This window comes from Leucopleurus acutus (genome assembly GCF_964270905.1).
Source record: "Leucopleurus acutus genome assembly, chromosome: X".
NCBI lineage: Eukaryota > Metazoa > Chordata > Mammalia > Artiodactyla > Delphinidae > Leucopleurus > Leucopleurus acutus.
Window position 1 is genome coordinate 19,608,539 of NC_139148.1, and position 23,972 is coordinate 19,632,510.

Consider the following 23,972-nt stretch of genomic DNA (forward strand, 5'->3'; position numbering starts at 1 on the left):
GGACCCACAGGGCCCCTCAGACCACCCTATGAGAGCCACTGCTCTAATCCCCTTATCCCCCCATCGCCCAAAGCCAGGTCTCTCCAAGGAAGAAACAGCAAAGTCACTGGGCCAGGGCCAAAAGGGGAACCCCTCTCTTCCTTTTTGCGAAGGTTACTAGGGCACGCTTAGGCTCCGAGGTCGGGCTTTCGGGAAGGCTCCGCCAGGCGCCGCTAGAGGGCGCCGCTAGAGAGCCGCACCTGGCGCCTCACCGCCCGCGCCCCCGCCCGCGCGGGCCGGGTTCACACGGGCGGCCGGAAGAGAGGGCGGTGCCCGGAAGAGGGAGGGGCGGTCGCGGTCTCATTGGACGAGGCGCCGCGGCCTCATTGGACGAGGCGCCTCATTGGACAAGGTGCCTCCGCCTCACGTCCCGGGGCGGGGCTTCTTCGCGCTAAAAAGCGGAGCCGGGCGGCTGAAACGAGTGGTTGCTGCCTCAGTTAGCTGGTGTTCGTGTTTCGTTCGCCGAGGTTTCGTCGGGTCATGGTGCCATCCTGACTGGGAAGAGGACGCTCCCGGGAGACGAATGAGGAACCACCTCCTCTTACTGTTCAAGTACAGGGGCTTGGTCCGCAAAGGGAAGAAAAGCAAAAGAAGAAAATGGCTAAATTCGTGATCCGCCCGGCCACCGCCGCCGACTGCAGTGACATTCTGCGGCTGATCAAGGTAGCGGGAGGCATGGGCTCTTCCTGCGGCGGGCGGTGGGGTCCTGGTCCCCGGTAGGTCCCCCTCTCTCCGCCTGCCTCCCCCAGCCCCGGCCCGGCCGCGCCGCTCCGGGCGAGACTCAGGGTATGAATCCCCGCCCAGCCCACCCCATTCCCCCGAGCTGGCCGGGCCGGAGTCTCACTTAATTTTCTGCTTCTCTTCTTTTCTCTTGTGTACATCAACCCAGGAATTGGCTAAATACGAATACATGGAAGAGCAAGTAATATTAACTGAAAAAGGTAACGCATCAGTGGCGGGGCGGGGGACGAGCGTCCGGTGCCTGCCACCTTCATCGAGACCAACACTGTCCCTGCTGCCTCTTCTTGCAGATCTGCTAGAAGATGGTTTTGGAGAGCACCCCTTCTACCACTGCCTGGTCGCAGAAGTGCCCAAGGAGCACATGACTCCAGAAGGTAATCGCCCTCTCCTTCCAGAAGCCGGAGAGACCGAGTGTTCTGGAAGACGTAGTGGCTGCTCTGTAGAAGCACTGACAACACAGGCTGAAGTTACTTACTGAGAAGTTGGCCAGAAATACTAGCCAGCCAGTGTTCAAACTACTGAGAAAAAAAAAATAGATTGCTGCACTTAATAATAGGGCGGGTTAGAAGAGCTGTTTAAGTATCAGTGCTGTGGAGACCCGGAAAAGTTAGGTATAAAGTCGTTTGTTGTAATTCAGTTTCATAAATGGTTCTTGTTTGACCCTAACGTAACCGTTTTTGTATTTGTGTTAAATTACATTTTTTTCTTTAATTTGTCCCAATCTTCAGGTTACAGTCTCTAGCTTCGCCATGTACATGGCCCTTCCGTGTACATGGATGGGCGGGGAGGTAACTAAAAGATCCTTTACACAATAAAGTAGATGATCATGATAAATGAGGTAAGGCCCTATTATCACACACTTAAAACACGGTAGATCAGAAGCTCCATTGTACTCACTTCCTGTTTGCAAAGGACTATAAAATGGCTAGAAAGTTTAATTTGAAACCTTTGCCTCCAATTGGAATTACAGACACCCATAAAGAAGGAGCCAGATGCTTTTTTCCTTTTTTTCTTTGTTTTTTCTTTGTCGTTGTTTTCTCCTTTCTGGTCCTTGGGCAGAAGACGGAGCTAAAGAGGGAAGTTGTTGGGCAGGGGCGGTGGGGGGTGCTTAAGGTTTTTTCTGAGGTCATTTCCTCATACTAGAAAAAATGAGCAGAAAACATAAGGGATGAGGTACTTTCCAGAGGTATATGGATGTTACATCACACCTGGGTACCTCTACTTCTTCCGGCTTAAACATTGGGGAGAGGAAATGGAAAATGTGTGAATTGGAAGGCAAGTTCTGAAATTAAACGTTGCTCTTTTGGCCTGATGTCCTGACCTTAAGGAAGCAGAGTTTCTAAACTACAAATACTTAACTATTCTGAACTGCCGTGTAAACCTGACTTATTCCCAAGTCAAGATACCAGTATATCAGTAGGATGTGAATAATGTGTGTGTTTAGTTTTAAGACCATAGCACTTTCGTTCTGGCAAGTAATGAAAGCATTCTCACTTCCTGAGTGTGAGATCCAGCAGATTGCAGAGTGGCCAGTCCACAGTTTTAGCCTGGTTTCAGCTAGCTCTAATGTGTGCTTTTTGCAAATACATGTTCTAAGAACAGTGAGATCATCCAACAGTGGCCTGGATTGCACTAGCATAAAAGTCAGGAGACAGTCTGGCCCACTGGCTACTTATTTCTGTAATACATGCATGTATGTTTTTTAAAAACTTATGATAGACTTCTGATTTTGCAGCTACAACTTTGACGGATTGTTTTTCATCCATAACTCATGTGATACTCTTATTACAGGACACAGCATTGTTGGTTTTGCCATGTACTATTTTACCTATGACCCATGGATTGGCAAACTGTTGTATCTTGAGGACTTCTTCGTGATGAGTGATTATAGAGGTATGATTGAGTTCAGGGGGGCTGCTCTAAAGAGAAATCAGGGCTTGAAGTCCTTAAAATGACCTTTTAAATGGTACTTCTCTTTCTTTTTTAGGCTTTGGCATAGGATCAGAAATTCTGAAGAATCTAAGCCAGGTATGTCTTGGTGTTTGGTTTCCAAATTTGTAAGGGTTATTGGATTATTTTAACACCTGAATCAAAATTGGGTCTTGGAAAGCAGGTGAAATGTCACTGAGTTTGTGTTTTCCTCTCCTGCGTAACAGGTTGCGATGAAGTGTCGCTGCAGCAGCATGCACTTCTTGGTAGCAGAGTGGAATGAACCATCTATCAACTTCTACAAAAGAAGAGGTGCTTCTGATCTGTCCAGCGAAGAGGGATGGAGACTCTTCAAGATCGACAAGGAGTACTTGCTAAAAATGGCAGCAGAGGAGTGAGGAGTGCTGGTGTAGAGAATGACAGCTTCCATTCTATTTTAGAATAAATTCTCAACTTACCTTGCTTTCTATCTTATTTGTAGTGAAATGATAGAATGAGCACCCATTCCAAAGCTTTATTACCAGTGGCGTTGTTGCATGTTTGAAGTAAGGTCTGTTTAAGATGGCAATCCTTGTATGCACGTTGGAGTCAGACTTCTGTTGAACATCTTTAATGAACAGCAAGGTGGTATGATAATGTCTATGAAAAAAACTCCACTCTTGTGAGTCATTTCAATGTGTACAATGTACACACTGGTACTTAGAGTTTCTGTTTTGATTCTTTTTTAATAAACTACCCTTTGATTTAATTGTTCGGTGTAAGCATTTTTACTGATCCTTTATTTCTTAGACATTTTTCTTGCTGTTGAGTGCAAAGTAAAAATGCCCAAGAAACATGATAACTTGACAGTTTTTTAAAAAGTTTTGTCTTGTTTTTTTGGGTTTTTTGGGGTTTTTTTTTTTTGGTTTTGTTTTTTGTTTTTTGCGGTACATGGGCCTCTCACTGTTGTGGCCTCTCCCATTGCAGAGCACAGGCTCCGGACGCGCAGGCTCAGCAGCCATGGCTCACGGGCCTAGCCGCTCCGTGGCATGTGGGTCTTCCCGGACCGGGGCACGAACCCGTGTCCCCTGCATCGGCAGGCGGACTCTCAACTACTGCGCCACCAGGGAAGCCCCTAAAAAGAGTTTTTAACCCAGTTTAAAGTGTCTTATGGTCAGAAGCTGTGTTGTGCTGGTATTCCCAATGTCTAGAAAGAAGCCAGTTGAATCCCAAAGTTTTATATGTAGCAACATATAAAAATATGACTTTATATTGATGACACTACACTTAATCCAACAGAATTTTCAAGAGCTTAGAAACTAAGGCCCACAATGAAAAAGCCTATTTGTTACACCAGTAAAAGAGGTGGAAATGGGTTCTGAAATACTGGAAATTGGGGGAAAAAACATCTTGCCCACAACAACCTCATCCCACACACAAATACTATTCTGAAGGGAAAGTAGATCACTTTGCTAGTTAGGCAGGAACAAAAATTCCACATTTTTAAAGGAATTTTGTAAACTAAAAGGCTGGAGTTGGACACAGGTACCAGTCAGGGTAATTAGCATCCTATTTGGAGGGCAAGTTTCTGATAACTGTGTTAACACATGGGTTTCTAAGCGGAGAAACAATAGGAGGGCTTAAAACTGCTGGGGGTTGGGGGAGAAGTAAATAGAAGCTTTCTCCAGGACTGAAAATGAAACTCACAGAGGGCTGAGGAGGAGACAGTTTTAGATAGGTGAACTCCTTTTATTACTCATGACACTGACCTAAATTCCTAAACCCACTAATTCCCACAGTAATGAAAGTGGTAGTTAATAACCACTGTACTGATTTCCAAGATTAATGTTTTCCAAAAGAAATCGTCAGATAACTGAGAAGCAGTACTCTGTGTCTTCTTACTGTGTTCTCCAGGAAAGAAACACGGGACTCCTCACTCAAAGGGCGATTTGTCCTGCATCCCTTGGTTTCAGTGTCTTTTGTGGCTTCCTAAATTAGAAGGCAGCCATATAAACAAGCAGCATCCTGTACTGTGTTTAACAGGAGCGCTTTGGGATTTATAGGTAGCTCAGAGAGCATGTCATGAAAATAGACTTAGAGTCCGTTCTCAACCAGGGTCCTGCTAGACTGGCGAGTAACTATAGGAGAGAAACGCTGGCAAGCATAAAAAGGGTTAACTAAACACAAGGAGCTTTGTGGGGAAAGAAGACATTTTGAAAATTGTGTTTTGGAAAGTGGGCCTCCTTGAGGAAAACAACTACATGCTGACTGTGGTTAAATATGTGAATAAATTAGATTAACCAAGTGAGTTACAATGTAACTCTTTGTTTTCTCATACTTAGAGCTTAGCCCTAAAGGCCCAGTGTTGTCACCATGAAAGCTTTTAGGAAGTTTTTGTATCCACTTTAAAAAAGTCCCTTGAGTTTAAAATTTAGAAGCTGAAACACCACAGCATCAGCCTACTGAATGTTCAACGCTGTTACAAAGACACCTCTTTAAAAACTGAACTATAAAAACAAATCCATAAAGCTTGAAATCACCAGGCAAGTAAGAAAACACAATCTGGGGAAATTATATGAAAGGAAATAATAAACAATGATAAACCTGGAAAAGGGGGGCAGGGGGAGTCCAGGTAAGCAACACCTCTGTAAAGATAACTTTGAAATTACTATTTTACTAAAATATTATGCCTGACATAATCATTTGGGAAGAACAGTATTTCAGGCCTAAGAACTTGCCAATTATTACATAAGAATATTTTGGGGTTTTCTCTGTGTAGTTAAAACAAATAACTTATTTGCTAAGTTTATTAGCTCCTTTAAAGAATAATAAAATCAAAATTTTTGATAGTATTAAAACAGGAAGTAGCTGGCTTTGTCCACACATAGGCTTACAAGACATCCTGCCACCAATCTGATTACAGGGTCAACAGTACAGGCAACTTCTGTCACGCTCCAAACCAGAGCCCAAGGTCATCAACTGCTTAGATTCCACTGGGCAGCCTTTCTAGGGAAAGAAAGTAGAGTCTTTTTCACAGAAATGCACAAGCAACAATTCAGAAGAAATCTAATGATTTATTAATGTCTTAACACCCACTCTACCCAGTCCCGCTCTACCCAGCAGGGCCTAGAATGATGGCACTTATCTGTGCTCCTTGAGGCGAGTGGCTGCTCAGAGTCTGCAGGTGGCCACGTCCGCTCCCAGGATTCTGTTTGCGAGACCGGCCTCATCTTCGTCTCCTTGCTTCATCATCTCTTCATGTGGATTGTCATGTCAGGGTGACTCTGTGCTTTATTCTCATCCCTTTTCTTTGTGCTGCCGGTCTGGGCTTCAAGCTAGTCAGCTGTCACCCACAGCCCAGACTGACAGGCCCACACCCTTATTGAGTCCATCCCACCCCCACCCCTACCATCATTGCCTTTTATGCCTTATCTATCAAAGGCCGCCAAATACCCTTCCTTGCAAAGTTCTCCCAGCACCCTCTTCCCCCAACACCTTTCTTTCTTGTAGCTTGCATCTGCCCAGCAAATGTTTTAGTAGCTTCCAGGTGGTTGTCAACATAATAGTTAATGAGAGCTAACGTTTAGTAAGTACTCACCAGGAACCAGGCATTGTGTTTAGCACTTTGTATAGTTATTACGTCATCTAATTCTCACAAACATCGTGTGAGCTAGATGCTACTATTTGTTTCTTTTTATAATGAGAAACTAACCCTCAGAGCCGTTAAGTTGCCCAAGGCCACACAACTAGGCCTGGGAATCAAACTCCAAACAAAATTTCTCAAACCCCTGGGGGTTCACTGCCATCTTCTCAGAGGACCTCATATTCTCCATAAGAATGACTGAATTAGGTGTTTCTTTTGGATTATACTCTAAAGAAGAATAAGTACAGTTGTCCCTCAGTATCCGAGGGGGACTCTGGAATTTTTTTTTTTCCGAATATTTTCCATCCACTGTTACTTGAATCCGCGGATATGGAACTCACAGATCAGGCAGGGCCAACTGTATAAGCATTTTCTAGATCATTGAAATCAGTAGTTCTTAGTACGGGCTGCACATTAGAATCACCTAGAAAGATTTTAAGAAATACTAACGCCCCACCCGGAGAGAATCTTTAATTATATCTTAATGTCCATTCCAAAGTGAAGGCTGGATTGATCGCCACTGATGTAGATAATCACCTTTTAACCGAATCCTAGTCACAACCGTGAGGACAACCATTTCAGTCTGTGTTTACGCTGCTCACCTTGGCACCACATCATTAACAAGCAAAGAACAAGTGAAATCACATCACGCTGCATGAGGGAGAACCTCCTGGAGAGTTTTTAGAGAAAAATGGTGGGAGAATTGTGTCAACCAACTGCATACAGTGCTGAAACCGGAAACAGCCATCAGTACCACGCTCCTTTGCAAGGAGTAACTTCATTTCAGCAAAACATCTTCCCTCACATTAAATCAGTGTTGCCCATTTGAATTTTATTCATTTGGTAGTTTTGTCTGTATTTGACTTGTAAATGTATATGGTTTCACAGTTGTATAGGAGCTACGAACATCAAACGTTCACATCTAGTTGTATGTCTACAGTAAGTAAATATAATAAGAATAATTTCAATCACCACTATGAGAAGTCTTTCCTTTAAAAGGAGTCTGTGTAGGGCTTCCCTAGTGGCGCAGTGGTTGAGAGTCCGCCTGCCGATGCAGGGGACACGGGTTCGTGCCCCGGTCTGGGAAGATCCCACATGCCGTGGAGCGGCTGGGCCCATGAGCCATGGCCGCTAAGCCTGCACGTCCGGAGCCTGTGCTCCGCAACGGGAGAGGTCACAACAGTGAGAGGCCCGCGTACCGCAAAAAAAAAAAAAAAGGAGTCTGTGTTACTAGAGTTTGAGAAACACTGCTGTGACCATAATGCAATACTGCCTGCTTCTGATTGGTTAGAAAAAGGCCAACGGCATCAGAGGTAAGACTTTACCAATTAAGCCCCAATTTGGACAGATTTAATCTTGATATTTCAGCAAGAATATTTCATAGATATGTTCTTTTTCCACCAAGAGGCATATAATGTTTGTTTGTCTCTTTTTGTGATGCAGCCGATGATGTCAATACCTAGGTGCACTGATTCATTAGGAGTTTCAAACTGTGATACTCTATCATTCCTTCTTCATTTCTTAGCTAAAATACTTCTATAAAGAGAACCTTCTCCTATATTGTGTTTCGTTACCATGAAGTACAGTTCACCCAGCAAAGGCAGGATACATGCTTGATTCTTTTAATTTACTAGGTTTCAAAAGAATGAACTGGCTTCCCCAGCATCTTCCAATTCGGTTTCCCCCCCGCCCCAAGTATCTTTATTAACTCGTGGACTTTAAATATTTCCTGTGTCTTAATTGCGTCATTTTTCTGATTGAAGCTTGGATTGCTCTAATTGTCCAGTGAGAGCTTCTTCAAGTTGGCTTCAGAATCCTTTGGACATGACTGCAGAAGCCTTTCTTTGTTAGCTTCCTCGCTTTTAAGATGTCCCAGGTTCATCTTGTACATTTCCTACCCCAGACCTGACATCAATGGCTAGGTAACTCCGAGCTTCTGAGATTTCCAGGGAAGCAACATTTACTGGGATCAAGCAGTGTTCATGGCTCTGTTTTGACAATAACATGGGCACAGCCGACTGGTGCCATTCACCTCCAGCTTAGCTCAGGGAGCCTTCCACCAGCTGCGGCCCAGGGCTGTCTTCTTCCACCTCGGGGCTTATGCTGCTTTCTTTCATTCAGTGAATCAATAACAAAAACAACAAAAGTGGTTACAAAACAGCTAAATCCACAATGACAGTGATCCTTGTTTGCAGAGCAACACGGTCTGTCCAGGGGCAGTTTGGGTCTGGTGGAAAGAACGCTCCACTTGGAGTCAAAGAAAACTGAATTGGATCTTGGCACTTCTTCATTTACGGGACTAAAAATAAACTACCTCAGAGTTGCAAGTGAGATTATGAATATGGAAGTGCAGGATGTACATGATTAATATATTCTATATGATATACTTAGAGTAACCCTGCGTTGAGCATCTACTATGTGCTAGATACCATGATTTTATTTCATTAATCTTCATAACAACAGTGGCAGAATATGCCACCCCAAAATATGCCACTTTGGCATTAAGGATTATTTTGAGCTAAAGGCACTCGAAAAACAGCAGATGCAAGAAGAGCATTCTAATCTCCCCTTTTCCTTCTGAAAACAGGAGATAACACTCCCATCTATTTGTTACTTTTCCACAATCACCCCTTTGTCCAATCTGTTAGAAGAGCATTTACGTTTGCCACCTCTTCGAGTGTCCATTTCCTTATGAGGGCTCCCATGTCACTGTAAAACATATTTGATCAATTTGTGTGCTTTTCTCCTGTTGATCTGTTTTATATTAATTAAATTCTCAGGCCCAGCCAAAAACCGCAAGAGGGTAAAGGTCAAGTTTTTCCTCCCCCCACATGTTCCTGTGGTGTGCCAGTGAACCAGCTGGGGTTAGGGAGGAGCCTTGATTTGTAGAATTTGCTGATTAACAGCGTGTAAATACTTCCACCAAGGCTGATTTCAAGCTACCAAAGGCTTCAACAACTAGCTTGCAAAATTCCCGAATATTTAACAGTAGGCTCTCCCAAGCCAGTAGGAGCAGGCTTCAGCACACCACTGAATCAGGCCCATTTCAAAGATGAGGAAATGGAGGCTCAGGGAGGTTGAGCAACTTGGATTCACGGCAGGGGGTGTGGGTCCAGGCTGTCAACCCGGTCTGTGCCTCCACAAACGTGTGCTTTCTCTACCACATAGCTGGCCCTTCTCGAAGCAGCTGATCCACACTCTTTGACCTCCTTGACTGTCAACATCCCAGGAGCAGGGACATGTCCCATAATCTTTATATCCTCAGGGCCTCATTCCACGCATGGCACGCAGTAGGCATTCAACAAACATTCATTAAATAAATGGAATCAACCAGCCCCAGTTTTGGGGGGAAACAGAAAGAGAGAATCAACTTTAATTTCATGCTTTACCTGTAACAGGCATCCACTTTGAGAGTCAGAATTTAATTGGGAAAAAAAAAGCATATAATTATAGGGCACTTTCTACATTCCACATGTTATACATGGATTATGTCATTTAATCCTTAAAACAAATCCATCCTTCTGTGTATGAGGCAGGTAGGGTGTAGGGGGTGAAACAACTTGTTCTGTGTTATACAACCGGAAGGCAATGGGGTTGAGCTTTGAACTGGACAGCTGGGCCCCAGACACACCTCACAAAGCACAACTCACTGTCTAATTTAACTGTACACGGTGGCCTTGAGTCATTAATACTGGTGGTGCTTTGGGACTCAGACTTTCTTTGTCACCTGGAAAAGGTCTTGCCTGTGCTTACGTTAGGTGTGGAGGAGCCAGGGGGAAGGTGGGATTGAGACCAACTGCTTCCTGCGGCAACACTTCCCAGCCAGCTCTGCAAGAAAATGCGACTTTTCCGCAGAGGACCAGCTTCAAGGCAAGGCAAGTGGTTCAGGAACCACCCCACTTCACTTTCTCTTCCTCAAATTATATACAAGTTGTTACAAGAAACAAAAATTTGCTCTCCTAAATTTTCCACACGGGCCTCCAAGGAACTGAAAAACAAAAATCATTTTCCAGTTTCTCTGGCTTCAAGCCTGATTCCAGGACATGATCCAACACTAATCACCATCCAAATGCCTGTCAGTGAGATGGTGGCGATGCACTCTGGCATATAGTACTGAGGCAGCCTTGTGCAATGTTGTTACAGCATTATGTTATAATTACACCCCAGCCTTGTTTCCTGCACATCTCGCAGATGCTTATCCACCAGCGGGGTGATAGCTGACAATCACTCTAAACAAGCCTGGACAGAAGAAATAATAGCGGTAACCCTGAGGAACTTCTGAAAGAATATACAGCTAATATTCTAGAACGTTCGGCCAGTTCAGTAGTCTCTTACAGGCAGGTCAAACGTCAGGAAGCATTTCTACCTTTTCCTGTTCTGCTCTGAGCTCTCTCTGTGCTCTCTTGTCTTGTCCAGAATAACATCACTTAACTCCTCTGTATCTTGAAACATGTTGACTTAAAACATGAAACACCGGAGGAAATTCTTACAATCCCTCAGTCCCCACCCCCACCTCCCAGAGGAGCTAAAAGCTTAAGGAGTGGTGTAGCAGGCTGTTTGTTATAACTGCTAAGGGGGCGGGGGAGCTGCCTACCCAACCTCCTACCGCTCCTCCCCTGGGATGGGACAAACAGAATCCTATTGGTCATGGACACTGGGTCCGACCAGATGGAACTCTCTGGAAATGTTCCCACTGAAATCCAGGGAAGTGGGGAGGAGGAAGTTCCAGAGGGAAGAATCTAGGTGGTGGTGTGTGTAGTTTGCATTCCTGTCTGTGTTTTAAGAGGTTTCCAGGCAGGTTTTAATTAACCTCCAGCTGAAACTTGCTAAACAAGTTTTGCAACCCAGGTTGTTGTGTTAGTATTTTTCTGGGTGTATTGTCCTAGGTTTGAATTTCATGAAGTTTATTATTCTTTCTAATTAAAACTCAATGGGAAAAAGCAAAGTGTATGTTTTAAAACCTAGGTATTTCCTGGTAATGGCTTGTAGGAAATAATGAGATTTGGATTGAGAAACGAAATGAGAATTTATTTACAAGTGATAAGACAAAACTAAAAATATTATTTTTTCCAATGAAAAATACACCATCTTTTGGGTCAAATGCTAATTGTTTAAGACTTCATTTTTAAAACAAACCCTTAGGTTTCATATGCTCCAACACCTAGGGGTGAAACAGAATACTTTCTAGTTTCCTTCATCAAGGCCTGCATTTCAGAAACTAAAGCACAGCATGATCTTTCTGCAACAATAACCACTGAATAATAATCACTCTGTCCTCAAAGGAGCCACTGAGAAGAGTGGGCTTTGAGGATACTCGACAAGATGCAGGCTGCTGCCGCAGGGGCCTCTGTCCCCAAACCCTAAGAATAATCTTTTGACATGATCTCTGATAAATCACTCTCTACAGTCATTTATATAACCCTCTGCCCCTAGCACAGAGGAGTCTGCTAGTTCAAGTCCTTGAAACTGGGAAATATTTGCCATTTGAAGTATATGAGAACTTTCCAGGTGACTGAGATTTAGGAACTTGCTTTCCAAACCTCAAATTCCATATGTAGGGCTTCCCTGGTGGCGCAGTGGTTGGGGGTCTGCCTGTCGATGCGGGGGGCGCGGGTTCGTGCCCCGGTCCGGGAGGGTCCCTCGTGCCGCGGGGCGGCTGGGCCCGTGGGCCATGGCCGCTGGGCCTGCGCGTCCGGGGCCTGTGCTCCGCGCCGCCGTGGTGGGAGGCCCGCGTACCGCAAAAAAAAAAAAAAAATAAATAAATAAAATAAATAAATAAATATTCCATATGTACTCTTTCTGGAAATAATCTGCCTGACAGTGCCCCTGAGGTAACAAGGTCACGCTCGGTTCCTCTTGACCATCTCCCCTTCTATAATAGTCCTTGCACTTGAATACAAAAAGATGTATCCCTCATCTACCCTGAATCTTAGCAGAGTGTGTTACCTCAAAGTGTAAAAACCTCTGGGCACCAAACCAAGGAATAATTCAGCAATGTACAGCTCCTGAGGAAAGTTCCCTGAGAGTTAATCCAGAGTCAGGGAGAAAAAATAATTTTTTCTCTACCCTTCTAGGTTCTTGGCTGAGATCTCCCTATAATGAAAGACAGATTAACAGGAGATAAACAAACAGAAGTTTAACAACATGTATGCCTCCTGTATACCCAGGAAAACTAATTCTCCAAAATGGCCCAAGGCACCACCTTCAATACCATCTCTAGCTAAAGACAAAAGAAAGATGTTAGGGGAGAGGAGAGCCAGCTACGGATGGTTACCAGGAAAAGCACAGTAAACAGTAAAGGGTATGGCAGATTTAAGTTGTTGTCTTCTCCACTGATAAGAGGTTCTAGAGACTTAGACATTTTCTTTGTCCTAGTACACAGAGGGAGACACCCTTACAAACGGATATTTCTCTTATAAGTGTAAACGTCTCTTATAAAAGTGTAATTTCTACTCGATTTTCAGAGCTTCTCCTGTGTCTGCTAGTTCTTAAAAATAATCAGCCTAAAATAATCGTCATGCCAAAGAGGCATGTTTGGGGGGAGGGATATTCTGCTCCCCTTCACCAGCTTCTCAGGTTGCTTAGGAGCACAAACCAAGGTTTACATTTCAAACTCCACAACGAAAGAGGCTCCTGAGCAAGCCAATTCAAACTGTCTCTCTTGGTAGAAATCTAAGTGATACAATAAAGGAACTACTGGTTAAAGAGTGTCAGCAGTCAGTTGGCTCCGGGCGGGGGCGGGGGTGGGGGAAACGACATGACCATACATTTCCACACGATTGCTGGCTCAAGCATTTTATCATGATTGTTTATTACGTCCCAGAAGAGACTGTAAATTCCATTAGACATTTGGGACAGTTTTCTCTCTCAAGATCTGAGAAAGAGATCATTTGGTTAAAAAACAAATTGAGAGGAACCATAACTTATTTTACCCAGGTGACAAACTGCTTTATCTAAGCATTAGAAGTGGAAGGGAGATAATATTTAACATTTATTTGAATTGAAAAATAGTGTCAGATTTTCTTTAAGGATTTCCATTCCCTTTCATCTAATTAACTCCTACTCTTCCTCAACTCTCCACTTAAATGTCACTTCCTCAGGGAAGCCCTCCCAGACCACCTCCTAGTATACATTCCACTAACACCTCCTTCACTGCAGTCTTCCCATTTGTGACTTGCTGTTTATCTGTGAAATTCTTTAAGATCTGTCTCTCTCATTAGAACAGAAGCTCATAATGGCAAGAATCATGTCAGTTTTAGGTCCACCATTGGTTGGTGAGCAGGGAGACGGTTAATATTTTGCACATTTCTTTAAAAGTTAGTTTGCTTTGGCTGATTGGTTTGACAATGAGGACTGGCTGTGCCATTAGGTGTACAGCAGGCACTTTCCATTAACTAAATGAGCTAAATGAGCTGTGCCGAGATTTCAAAGCAATAAAAATAGATTTAAAGTACGTGCATAATGTACAGTACATCAGAAATCATGTTCTCTGCAACTATTTAACCTATGATTTTACAAATATAAAATGTCAGTTCAAAATGTACAAGAGAAAATTTGAAAATTAAATTTTTAAAAGATGAAATATATGGAGAGGTACATAGCTGTTCAAAATTCTTTTGAACAGAAATGCTTGAACGAAACTGAAATAGTACAATCACTGCATGAACACAGGACTCCCACTTCTACTCTTCCTGGGTGGGCGTCAGTCAGCATCTGCTTGAACACATTCCGTGCTGGGGAAGTTACTACCCTACATGCTAGCTCAAAGCACTGTTGGAAAGCTCCATTTGTGAAAAAGTTCACCTAGCTTGAAGTCGAAAACTGTCTCTTTGTTGTTTCTATTCACCCAACTGTGGCCTTAACTCTGCCACTGGAGCTGGAATAGCCCCTCACCCACTGAGCAGGCTTTTAATGATTCCAAGATAGACACATCCAATATCCAACCCTTTAAAAATTCTGTATTATATTATTTCTTGGCAGGGCACCATCCTTCTTTGAAGATCTCCATTCCCCTTCACCTAATTTATAGACTCCTACTCTTCCTCAGCAATCAGCTTATTTATTTATTTATTTATTTTTGCGGTACACGGGCCTCTCCCGTTGCGGAGCACAGGCTCCGAACACGCAGGCTCAGCGGCCTTGGCTCACGGGCCCAGCCGCTCCGCGGCATGTGGGATCCTCCCGGACCGGGGCACGAACCCGTGTCCCCTGCATCGGCAGGCGGACTCTCAACCACTGCGCCACCAGGGAAGCCCTCAGCAATCAGCTTAAATGTCACTTCCGGCACCTCCAAGCAATGTGTCCATTTTCTACGCAGGGAAAGGGGGAAGGCAGAGGGTGAAATACACAGCCTGTCCTTAAACAGTTTGTCCTTTTAAAAAAAATTCTGTAGAAAGCCATCTCAAAAAAAAAAAAAGAAAGAAAAAAGAAAGCCTTCTCTAATCACTTCCATCTACATTTCATTGGCTGGGACGTGTCACAAGGAAACTCTTAGTGGTAAAGGAGGCTGGGAATTCTAGTATGTTGCTTTCCGGTTACTCTTATAGAAAGCCATGGGTATAAGGTGAGCAAAGTGATAAATCACATATTGGCAAAATTACAAGCTATGGTTTTAGAAGTTATTTGGAAGACTGTAAAGTAAACTAAATAATCAGCTAACAAAGTAGTTATTAAGACAAAACAAACCTTTGACAATGTGTAAAGCTACGCAATTTTCTAGCTGGGTCAAAGCAAAAATATAAACAGTTCACCAAAAAATGTAGATTCGCAAAAAAATAAAAGGTAGTATATATGGCCTGACATTGCTTTGCTCTTAAAATTTTCCAGTGACTTCTCTTTCCACTCCCAACTCCAACCACCCTACCCCAAAGTGTTAAATGGTTGTGACGTTCACGTTTCCTAATCAGCATGTAAGTCAGAAATTCCTAAAATGCATTTTAAATTGTGAATCACACCAGGACATGACTTTGTCTATAAAGCAATTTGATTTTTAAGGCAACTTAATTTTAAAAAGACTTGCACACAAATGTTCAGTTGATTACGATTAAGACCATTTTCTTCTGGTGAATCAGCATGATTTCTTCATCAAATTATGCATTTTGTCTGCTTTGTGGAACATTGGCAGTTTCATTTCCTGTTAAGGAAACAGTATCTTCAAAACTCAGATAAACCTTTGCCTTTACTATTTGAGTACTGGAAATAAACCAGGAAAAATCTCAAATAAGTCTTCATGATTATTTAAAGGTTTAGAAGGGGATTATTTGTTCTGATTGAAAAAAATTATCTTTTCATGTGAGTACTTTATATGGAAGGTCATTTCTGAAGCTTCTGTGGCTGATGCGGTTGGATTCGTACCTAACTTCTTTCTTCTTGTAAAATAGAATCCTGTCATCATCACAATCTATACTCTCCCACCTGGACTCTCAGCAGGAACCCTGGGGTGGCTCCAGGGGTAAGAGCCCCAGTTCTCTCAGTATACATTGCATACAAACATCCTAACAACTTTTTTCAAAGTGTTTCATTATTAGTGTTTTGTTTGAGAAAAAGTCCAAAAGAGGATCTGGTGAAAAGTCTACAGGATAAGGAACATGAGGAGAAAGAGACAGCATTTTAAAATAGAATCACATGATTTGCAAGCAGGGAAAAAGCAAGAAGAAAAAAAAAAGAGGGGTGGTGAGAAATCATAGAGAAATTGTGCTGAGTGGCAGGGAAGAGAGGCTAGTACCATACTGAACATTTTTTGAAGTGTCTGTATAGGCGTTGGCATGACAGTGACCTTAATGTATCAATAGCATCCTGTAGACAATACAGGGGGGCTACATATAAGGTTGTTTGGTTTCTGTTTTTTTTATGGAACGGTCCAGAGTTTTAGTTTTCTGTCTAGAAAGCAAAAAAATCAAAAGTGCAAATACCATGGCCTGCAGAGGTTCTAGTTTTCGCCCAGCCCACTCCCCATCTCCCTCCTTCTGTTCATTAGCAGAACTCCCCTTCCACCTACATGGTCCCAGTGTCCTGGTAAGATTATCAGTCAGGATGCCCTGCTCCTTTCGAAGCTCCCATCACCCTAGGACTTGGCTCAGGGCTGGGTGTACCCGGGCTCCACAGCTCCCACTAGTTCACAGGCTAGAGGCTGTAGCCAGGAGCTGTTGGCTGCCACCTTCCTCGCCTTGAGGGAGCACCTGCTGTGAGAGGCCTGTGGGAACCAGAGCCAAGCGCTGGGTTTGACATGTTCCTCCTCCCCTTGAACTCTTAGCTCATGCTCCACCGTGAACCACAGCCCCCCCATTTATAGGTTGCCTCATATTCTTGAATCTACCCCATGAGGGTAGCTCTTCTCCCCACCTAGGTCCTAAATGGCTTGGCAGCAGGCCATGTTGTGTTGGGTTTTTTTCCCCAAGAAACAAGGAAATGTAGTTAAGATCTGTTCAATTATTTTCTTGTGACAGAAAGTATACTAAAACCAGAATGTTTTTCTAATAAGCGAGCACACTAGATGGTTGCTTAAAAAACAGCATTTATGGTACAGAACTTACATTATCTCGTTTAATCTGCACACCTAACCTGTGAGGTGGATGTTCAAGTTTATGACCTTGGAATTTTGAGCTGAATTATAAATTGCAATGAACACAAGTACCTCTGACTCCAAATTCTGTATAAGAAAACAAACGGCCCATAACGCCTCCTCTTCACGCCCGCCCCCACCCCCGGCAACCAACAAGCAAACTTGCACCACCTTGTTATTCCTGGTTATCTCAGGGATAGAGGATGTTCAAAGACAAGGCCTTACAAGCTGAATAAACTGGACAAATTATCCACTTGAATTTCATCAAATACATTTCCCAAGCAACAGAGTAGGTGATTCAGCATAGAAAAAACTAACTGCTCATGAAGATAACACATTTTCTGAGAGTGCCTTTGGCCAACCTTAATAACTGTCTCCGCAGGAGAGGCCTACATTTGGGGAATGGAGGGAGGGAGGACAAGCCAGTTGTTGGACTGGGACCTTCCAGAACCACAGATGTGACCCTTAACAAGATAGCTGACCTGGGCCTTTCATTTCTTTGACTTTATTTATGCTTTTAATTCCAAAGTTGCAAATAACAGGAAATGAACCACAGTGTTAGCCAGTTAACATCAAAGGTAGAAGGAGACCAGGAGGCCGACTGTGAAAAAGAATTAAAAGGGTAAACATTCCAGTGAGTCACAAGCATTCAAAACTCACTAGAACCACAAGAAGCAAATAGTGTGGGAACGCAGAAGTGGACACCCCAAGGAAGAGCAGACCTGGAGCTCTTTGAAAAGTATAAAGTTCTATACAAATGTGAGAAATAAGACATAAGTCACAGGGAAAATATTCATAAGACAGGAAGATGATTTTTAATGGAAATTAATTTGGAGATATACTGACCTGCACTATGTACACGCTAGCCATTTGTTCTTTCTTGTAGAGAGAATAATCCTTGAAGGATATTTGCTCTTATATTTTTCAGACCATAAATATCACAGATTATATGGTACTTCAACTTTGAAATGAAAGTTTGTGTGCTGTGTTTTAATAAAAACGGTAAATTTACAAATCATGGTGCTGAGAGGAAAGCAGTAGCAATCTGCTTTTTCTCTTTGGCACAGTGGTTCCCAGCCTTGGGGAGTCTTACAAAATACTGATAACTGGGTTCCCCCCGCTCGCCTGCCGGAGAGAACCTGATGTCATTGGTCTGAGTACAGCCTGGACATCGGACATTTAAAAATCACCCCAGGTGATTCAAATGTGTGGTTAAGGGCAAGAACCACTGTCCTCAAAATTGCTTAGAAAGCAAGGCAGCTGCCCAGAGAAAGAAGGGAATTTCTTTTGAAAAAAAAAATTATTTATTTGGCTGCTCTGGGTCTTAGTTGCAGCACGTGGGATCTTAATTGCCGCATGGGCATGCGGGACCTTTAGTTGGGGCACGCGGGATCTAGTTCCCTAACCAGGGATCGACCCGGGGCCCCTGCATTGGGAGCACTGAGTCTTAACCACTGGACCACCAGGGAAGTCTCGGGGAACTTGAGGTAGATGGAATCCATAGTTCTGATTCCATCCCCCTTAGCTTAGCACCCTCCACCACAGGTGTATCCTCAGAGAGTTTCTACTCCAAGAAATCTGGGCATCAAAAAAAACTTTTAGGGAATTCCCTGGGGGTCCAGTGGTTAGGACTCCACACTTTCACTGCCGAGGGCGCAGGTTCAAACCCCGGTCAGGGAACTAAGATCCTGCAAGCCACTCGGTGTGGCCAAATTAAAAAAACAAAACAAAAAAACCCCTTTTAATTTTCCCATTCTTTCAGATGTTTGGGAGAAAAGGGTATAAAGGAAAAGTTCCACGGCTGGCATCTGTCATGCTGGGTTTGCTCACCACCACTTAGGCTGAGTTTGAACGCCAAAAATGTTCGAAGTTAGACTGTTTAAGAGATGTGACCTGCATGTGTGTGTGTGTTTTAACGACAATCAGAGAAATCTGGTGTAAAGGTGCATGACATCACACTTATTGCTACCTCCATCTGACCAAAAGCTCAGGTAACTTTAGTCATAAAAATATTTATGTAATGATGCACAAGCAGGAGCTTTAGTTTCTGTCTAGGTTTATTTCACCTAACAATTAAACAGCGCTAGATGAGGGAAAAAGTGATCTGTAACTTCCCTTTGTCTCTGAGAACTCATTCTAGTAAAGTAAAATGAGGTTTAATGAGAGGAGGTAAAAAAATAGTATAAAGAAGTGAAAATCAGATTGAAAATGAAGATACATTTTCAAGTCTGATCTCGAAATGAAACGTTCATTGCTGTGACTTCATTACAATTTCATTTTGATCATTTCAATTTGATATAAATTCTGCTCCACCTTTTTTTCTGTCTGCCAAAAACATTGGTATTTCCTTGATGTACACTTCTGAATCTGCAAAGAGATTAAGATTTACATATCTCTGGGTTAAAACTGCAAGAGAAAAACAGCATGGAAGTTCCTCAAAAAGTTAAAAATAGAACTACCACATGATCCAGCAATCCCACTTCTGAGTATTTATCTAAAATGGCTGAAAGCAGGTTCAAAGAGATATCTGTACACTCAGGTTCATAGCAACATTATTCACAATAGCCCAGAGGCAGAAGCAACCCAAATGTCCACAGATGTATGAACAGATGAACAAAATGTGGTATATACATACAGTGGAATATTATTTAGCACTAAAAAGGAATCCTGTCACATGCTACAATGTGGATGAACCTCGAGGATATTATGCTAAGTGAAATAAGGGCAGTCACTAAGGACAAATACTATATTATTTCATTTATATGAGGTATCTATCTAGTCAAATTCATAGAAACAGAAAGCAGAATGGTGGTTCTCAGGGGTTGTGGGGCGAAACGGAGTTGTCATTTAATCGGTATTATAGGGGAGCAAAACTTGCCATCCCAAAATGTGTCTCTCCGGCATGTGGATTATTTCGAGCTGAAAACAACCAAGGCCCAAGACTCAGAAAGAACCTCTGACCTGCCGCCTAACTGCCTAAAAGAATTTAGGTAAAAGGCCTGCTCCCCAAATAGAGCCATCACCAGAGAGCTCTGTAAAGAACATGGGCGAGGTGTGATGAAGGAGACTCAGCAGGGCCTACAGAGATCAGAGTCTACCATGTACCCCACTGTCTCTGCCTGGCCCAGCAAACATTGTTTATGAAACATTTGCTTATGGTTCCATCTTCACAATGAATTGCCTTCCTCTCCTTTGAAGTCCCAAACCACTACCCCCAACATGCTCTTTTGTCTTTAGCTGAAGATGGTATTCAAGGTGAGGGCTTAGGCCGTTTTGGGGAATGACTTAGTTTCCCTGGGTCTCTCCCATGTATACATGTTATTAAACTTTTGTTTGATTTTCTCCTATTAATTTTTTCATGTCAATTTAATTCTTAGACCAGCCAGAAAAACCTAGGAGGGCAAAGGAAAATTTCTTCCTCCCCAACAGTACAGAGTTTTAGTTTTGCAAGATGAAAAAGTTCTGGAGATTTTTTCACATCAATGGGACTATATTTACTACTACTAAACTGTACACTTTAAAATGGTAAATTTTATGTTATGTGGTTTTTATGACAAGTTTTTAAAAATCTTGGTTTCAAACGTCAGAAACAGAATCTGGGTAACTTAAAGGAAGAAAATTTGGAAGATGATGTGATCACTCATGGATCAAATCTGAGAAGGCTCAAGATCCAAACTTTAAGAACAAGAAAGACTGGGAATCAGGAAATGGGGTGGTCCCTTGAAGTTGGTGAGTTTTGCATGTTCCTTTGACTGGGAAGCAGCCAGTAATAAATCTCGGGTTCATAAATATCATGGAGGAAAAAAAACTAAAAAAGGAAGGCTGAGCTAAAGGAAGTCAAAGGGTTTAGGCAGCAGGTGCCCTCCGTTCTAAATTGGGACAGGAACAGTCGTGCAATTGCAGACTCTGAAACAATAAAAGGCAGAGGACTCAACAGTACTCCGAAAAGGTATTCCATTGTGATGTATTTTGATCTGAGTCTGTTCTCATTCTATTAAAAGAAAAGTCTCTCTTTGGTGGGAACTAAAAACAAAATCTGATTCATATTGAATTTTTTCCCAAAAGTTACACAAAGGGAAATAATAATGCCAACTGTGAGAATTGAAGTGGAAATCAGATCTCAGCCCGACTAGAACAACCAATGGGGACAATAGACAATAACTGTGACTCTAATGAAATTCATTTCTCAGCTGAAGGCACCGGGCCTATGTTTCTCTTGTTCTATTCTTAGTACTAAATTTAACTTTTTCCCTTTCAGGGAAACAGCTCTCTTCAGTTTGAAACAATAGATATTCACACTGCATTCCATATTTTCTGGGTTCTCAGTGTTGCCTAAAATGTCATGACCTCCTCTCTTCCCCCACAATATTTCCCTTTCTGGGGGGGGGGGTCACAGCTGTTTTCAGCACATGAGAGTGGAGAGCTGGGGTAGGCGGTGCAAATCTACGCATCAGGAGCAGTAGTGATGAAGTGAGGGAAGGCACAAAAGCTGTATCTTACTCATCTCTTCCTCTCCAGTGCTATGCTGCCATTTGCTGGCATTCAGGAAATTTTGTTGAATGAATAGGACAGACAAATTTAGTATCTTTCTACACATGAAAATGAGCTAAAAATTTTAAAGCAAAAGTGGTTGTTGCATTACAACACCTCAATAAATGCTAAAGTAATGTGTGGCTGAATGAACTAGATTTCCTAGTAACCATGCCCGCTGTTGCCTTTTAGGTTGTTGTGGTGCAGGCCCCAGCTGCCTACTAAATACACTCTCCAATTCTCTCTCACATTAAGAGAATCCCAGTTTTTCACTTGGCATATTGTTTCTCAGCTAAAAGACATTTGTCAGACTCCATTGTAGCTAGGTTAAGTTATAGTCAACAAGTAAGCTGAAGTAATGGGTGGAAGTTCTGGGAAGTCTTGGAAGGGAGGTGGCATATGCACCATCCTCTCTTCTATTCTGCTGCTTGGAACTATGGTGTGATGGCTGGAGCTCCAGCAGCCATTTTAGACCATAAGGATGAAGAGTCTATCCTAGAGATGGCAGAGCGGAAAGCTGAAGGGAGCCTTAGTCCCTATGACCATGAAGCTGTCACACCAGCCCTTGGACTGCTTACTCCTAAGTTTATTTTATTGGGGAAATAAACTTCTGTATTTTCAGCCACTAGTTTTAGGCTGAATCCAATCCTAAGAGATACAGCTGTGATCTCAGAAAATAAAGAACTAGGAGAGAGGTCTCAGACTCTCCCCTTTCTCTCCTTAACACATCACACTCAGTTTAGGGAGGGTACCAGTCCTCTACCTTACAAAGGTACCCCTTTGTTTTCATGATATATTCCTGTATTACTGCAAAGGTAGTTTAATTTGACTGGCAGTCTCCTGGCTCCTGACTCCTCTTCCGTATTGCTAGAAGACAGTTCAGTGCCACGGTGCTTACCAAAGACTCCCCTTGGCCTCTCTGCCGCCTTCCCTTGTGACCTCTTCTAGGCCTGCCTTCTCCCTACGGCAAAACTGTCCAACACCCTCTTGCAATCTGATTAAACTGATTCACAGTGAGAATGAATAATAGTCTTCATCTAGGGAGAAGGGTAGGCGAGCACACATTCTATGGGTGTATAATTCAGAATGCATTTGTCACTTGGGGAGAGTGAGAGTGGAACATGGTTGTAAAATGATTTGTGAGGTCACAAAGGCGGTGAGGCACAGGTCTGGGACACGAATCCAGGCCTTCTACCTCCTGGTTCAGTGTTCTTTCCTTCAAGCCAAGGAGTCAGGCACATTAGGCACTCCACTTCAAAACTGGTGTTGCCATGTCCAGGAAGAGCATGTGGAGGGTGAGACGAGTGCCTTATGAGCTCTGCCAAGTTATAATCTGTTGGCAGAGCTGAAGCCACAGGAGTGGGAAGCACATGGGGAGGATCACAGGCTGAACTTTTAACCCCAAGGCTCTGAGCGGCACATGATGGGAAAGGGAAGAGGCTCTCACTGTGTGCACGTGACTTCTCTCGTGTGGCTCTTTCATGGAAGGCTTGCGAGGAATAGATGAAACTGCCCAGAAGGCATCTCTATTGCTTCTTCCAGGGCTAAATTTGTGGTATGGGTCTCGTATCTTCTTGGTGATATTCAGAAAACAGGCTATATAGAAATCTTTTTTTAAGTTGTAAAATTAACATAATGTAAAATTTACCATCTTAACCATTTTTAAGCATACGGCTCAGTGTCATTAAATACATTCACATTGTTGTGCTACCATCACAACCATCCATCCACAGGACTCTTTTCATCTCCCCCAACTGAAACTCTCTCCTCATTAAACACTAAGCCCCTGTTCCTTTCTCTGCAGCCCTCAACAATCACCATCCAACTTTCCGTCTCTATGAATTTGACTACTCTAGGTGCCTCATATAAGTAAAATCATACAGCATTTGTCCTTTTGTGTCAGGCTTATTTCACTTACCTTAACGTCTTCAAGGCTCATCCACGTGGTAGCATGTGTCAGAATTTTATTCCTTCCAGGGCTGAATTATGTTTCATTGTATGGAGAGATATAGGAATTGTTTTTAAAGAAAAGATACATACATGTGTACATAAACAAAGACACTGAAGTTATCTGATACTGTACAAAGGGGTTGAATTTTGAGTCTATGCTTCGTGCGGTGAGTATAGAAGGAGCTGGTAGCCTTGCCACATATTAGGTGCCAGTGAAGAGAGACAATACAATGTGGGCCCGTCCTTCAAGACAGCTCACAGTCAACCTGGGAGGCAGACACAAGTAGCTTTAATACCATATGACAAACGTTACATCAAAATAGAGGTGAAACATATGAATTCTCCCTAGGAGGCGTCAGAATGATTACAGGGTGACCTTTTTTTTCAGCGTGACCTTTGACTAGGCCTTTGAGAACAACGAAGACGGGAGTATCTGGACTGGCGATCTCAATGTCAGGACTGAAACTCTCACAGGTGTTATGTGGGGTTCCTGTTGCGATGGTGGTGAAACAAATTATACCCAAACTTGGAAGCGGAAAAACAGCCCTTTATTTATGCTCATGGATTCTGTGAGTTGTCAATTCCATCACGGCTCAGCAG

General features: G+C 43.0%; 1 protein-coding gene across 1 annotated transcript; it reads left to right on the top strand.

Annotated features, from left to right (window-relative positions):
- Positions 1-464: 464 nt before the first annotated feature.
- SAT1 (spermidine/spermine N1-acetyltransferase 1) lies at positions 465-3,457 on the top strand. Its single transcript, XM_082864755.1, has 6 exons — positions 465-702; positions 929-980; positions 1,071-1,154; positions 2,572-2,673; positions 2,768-2,808; positions 2,937-3,457. Exons 1-6 carry the CDS (start codon positions 637-639, stop codon positions 3,105-3,107), a joined length of 516 nt encoding a protein of 171 aa, XP_082720881.1. The 5' UTR covers positions 465-636; the 3' UTR covers positions 3,108-3,457.
- Positions 3,458-23,972: the final 20,515 nt, after the last annotated feature.

Bases quoted from the DNA above. Each gene is read 5' to 3' on its own strand.
- SAT1 (XM_082864755.1), top strand. From the start codon at position 637: ATGGCTAAATTCGTGATCCGCCCGGCCACCGCCGCCGACTGCAGTGAC. The intron at 981-1,070 runs GTAACGCATCAG...CTCTTCTTGCAG, and splicing joins AGTAATATTAACTGAAAAAG to ATCTGCTAGAAGATGGTTTT. The intron at 2,809-2,936 runs GTATGTCTTGGT...CCTGCGTAACAG, and splicing joins TTCTGAAGAATCTAAGCCAG to GTTGCGATGAAGTGTCGCTG.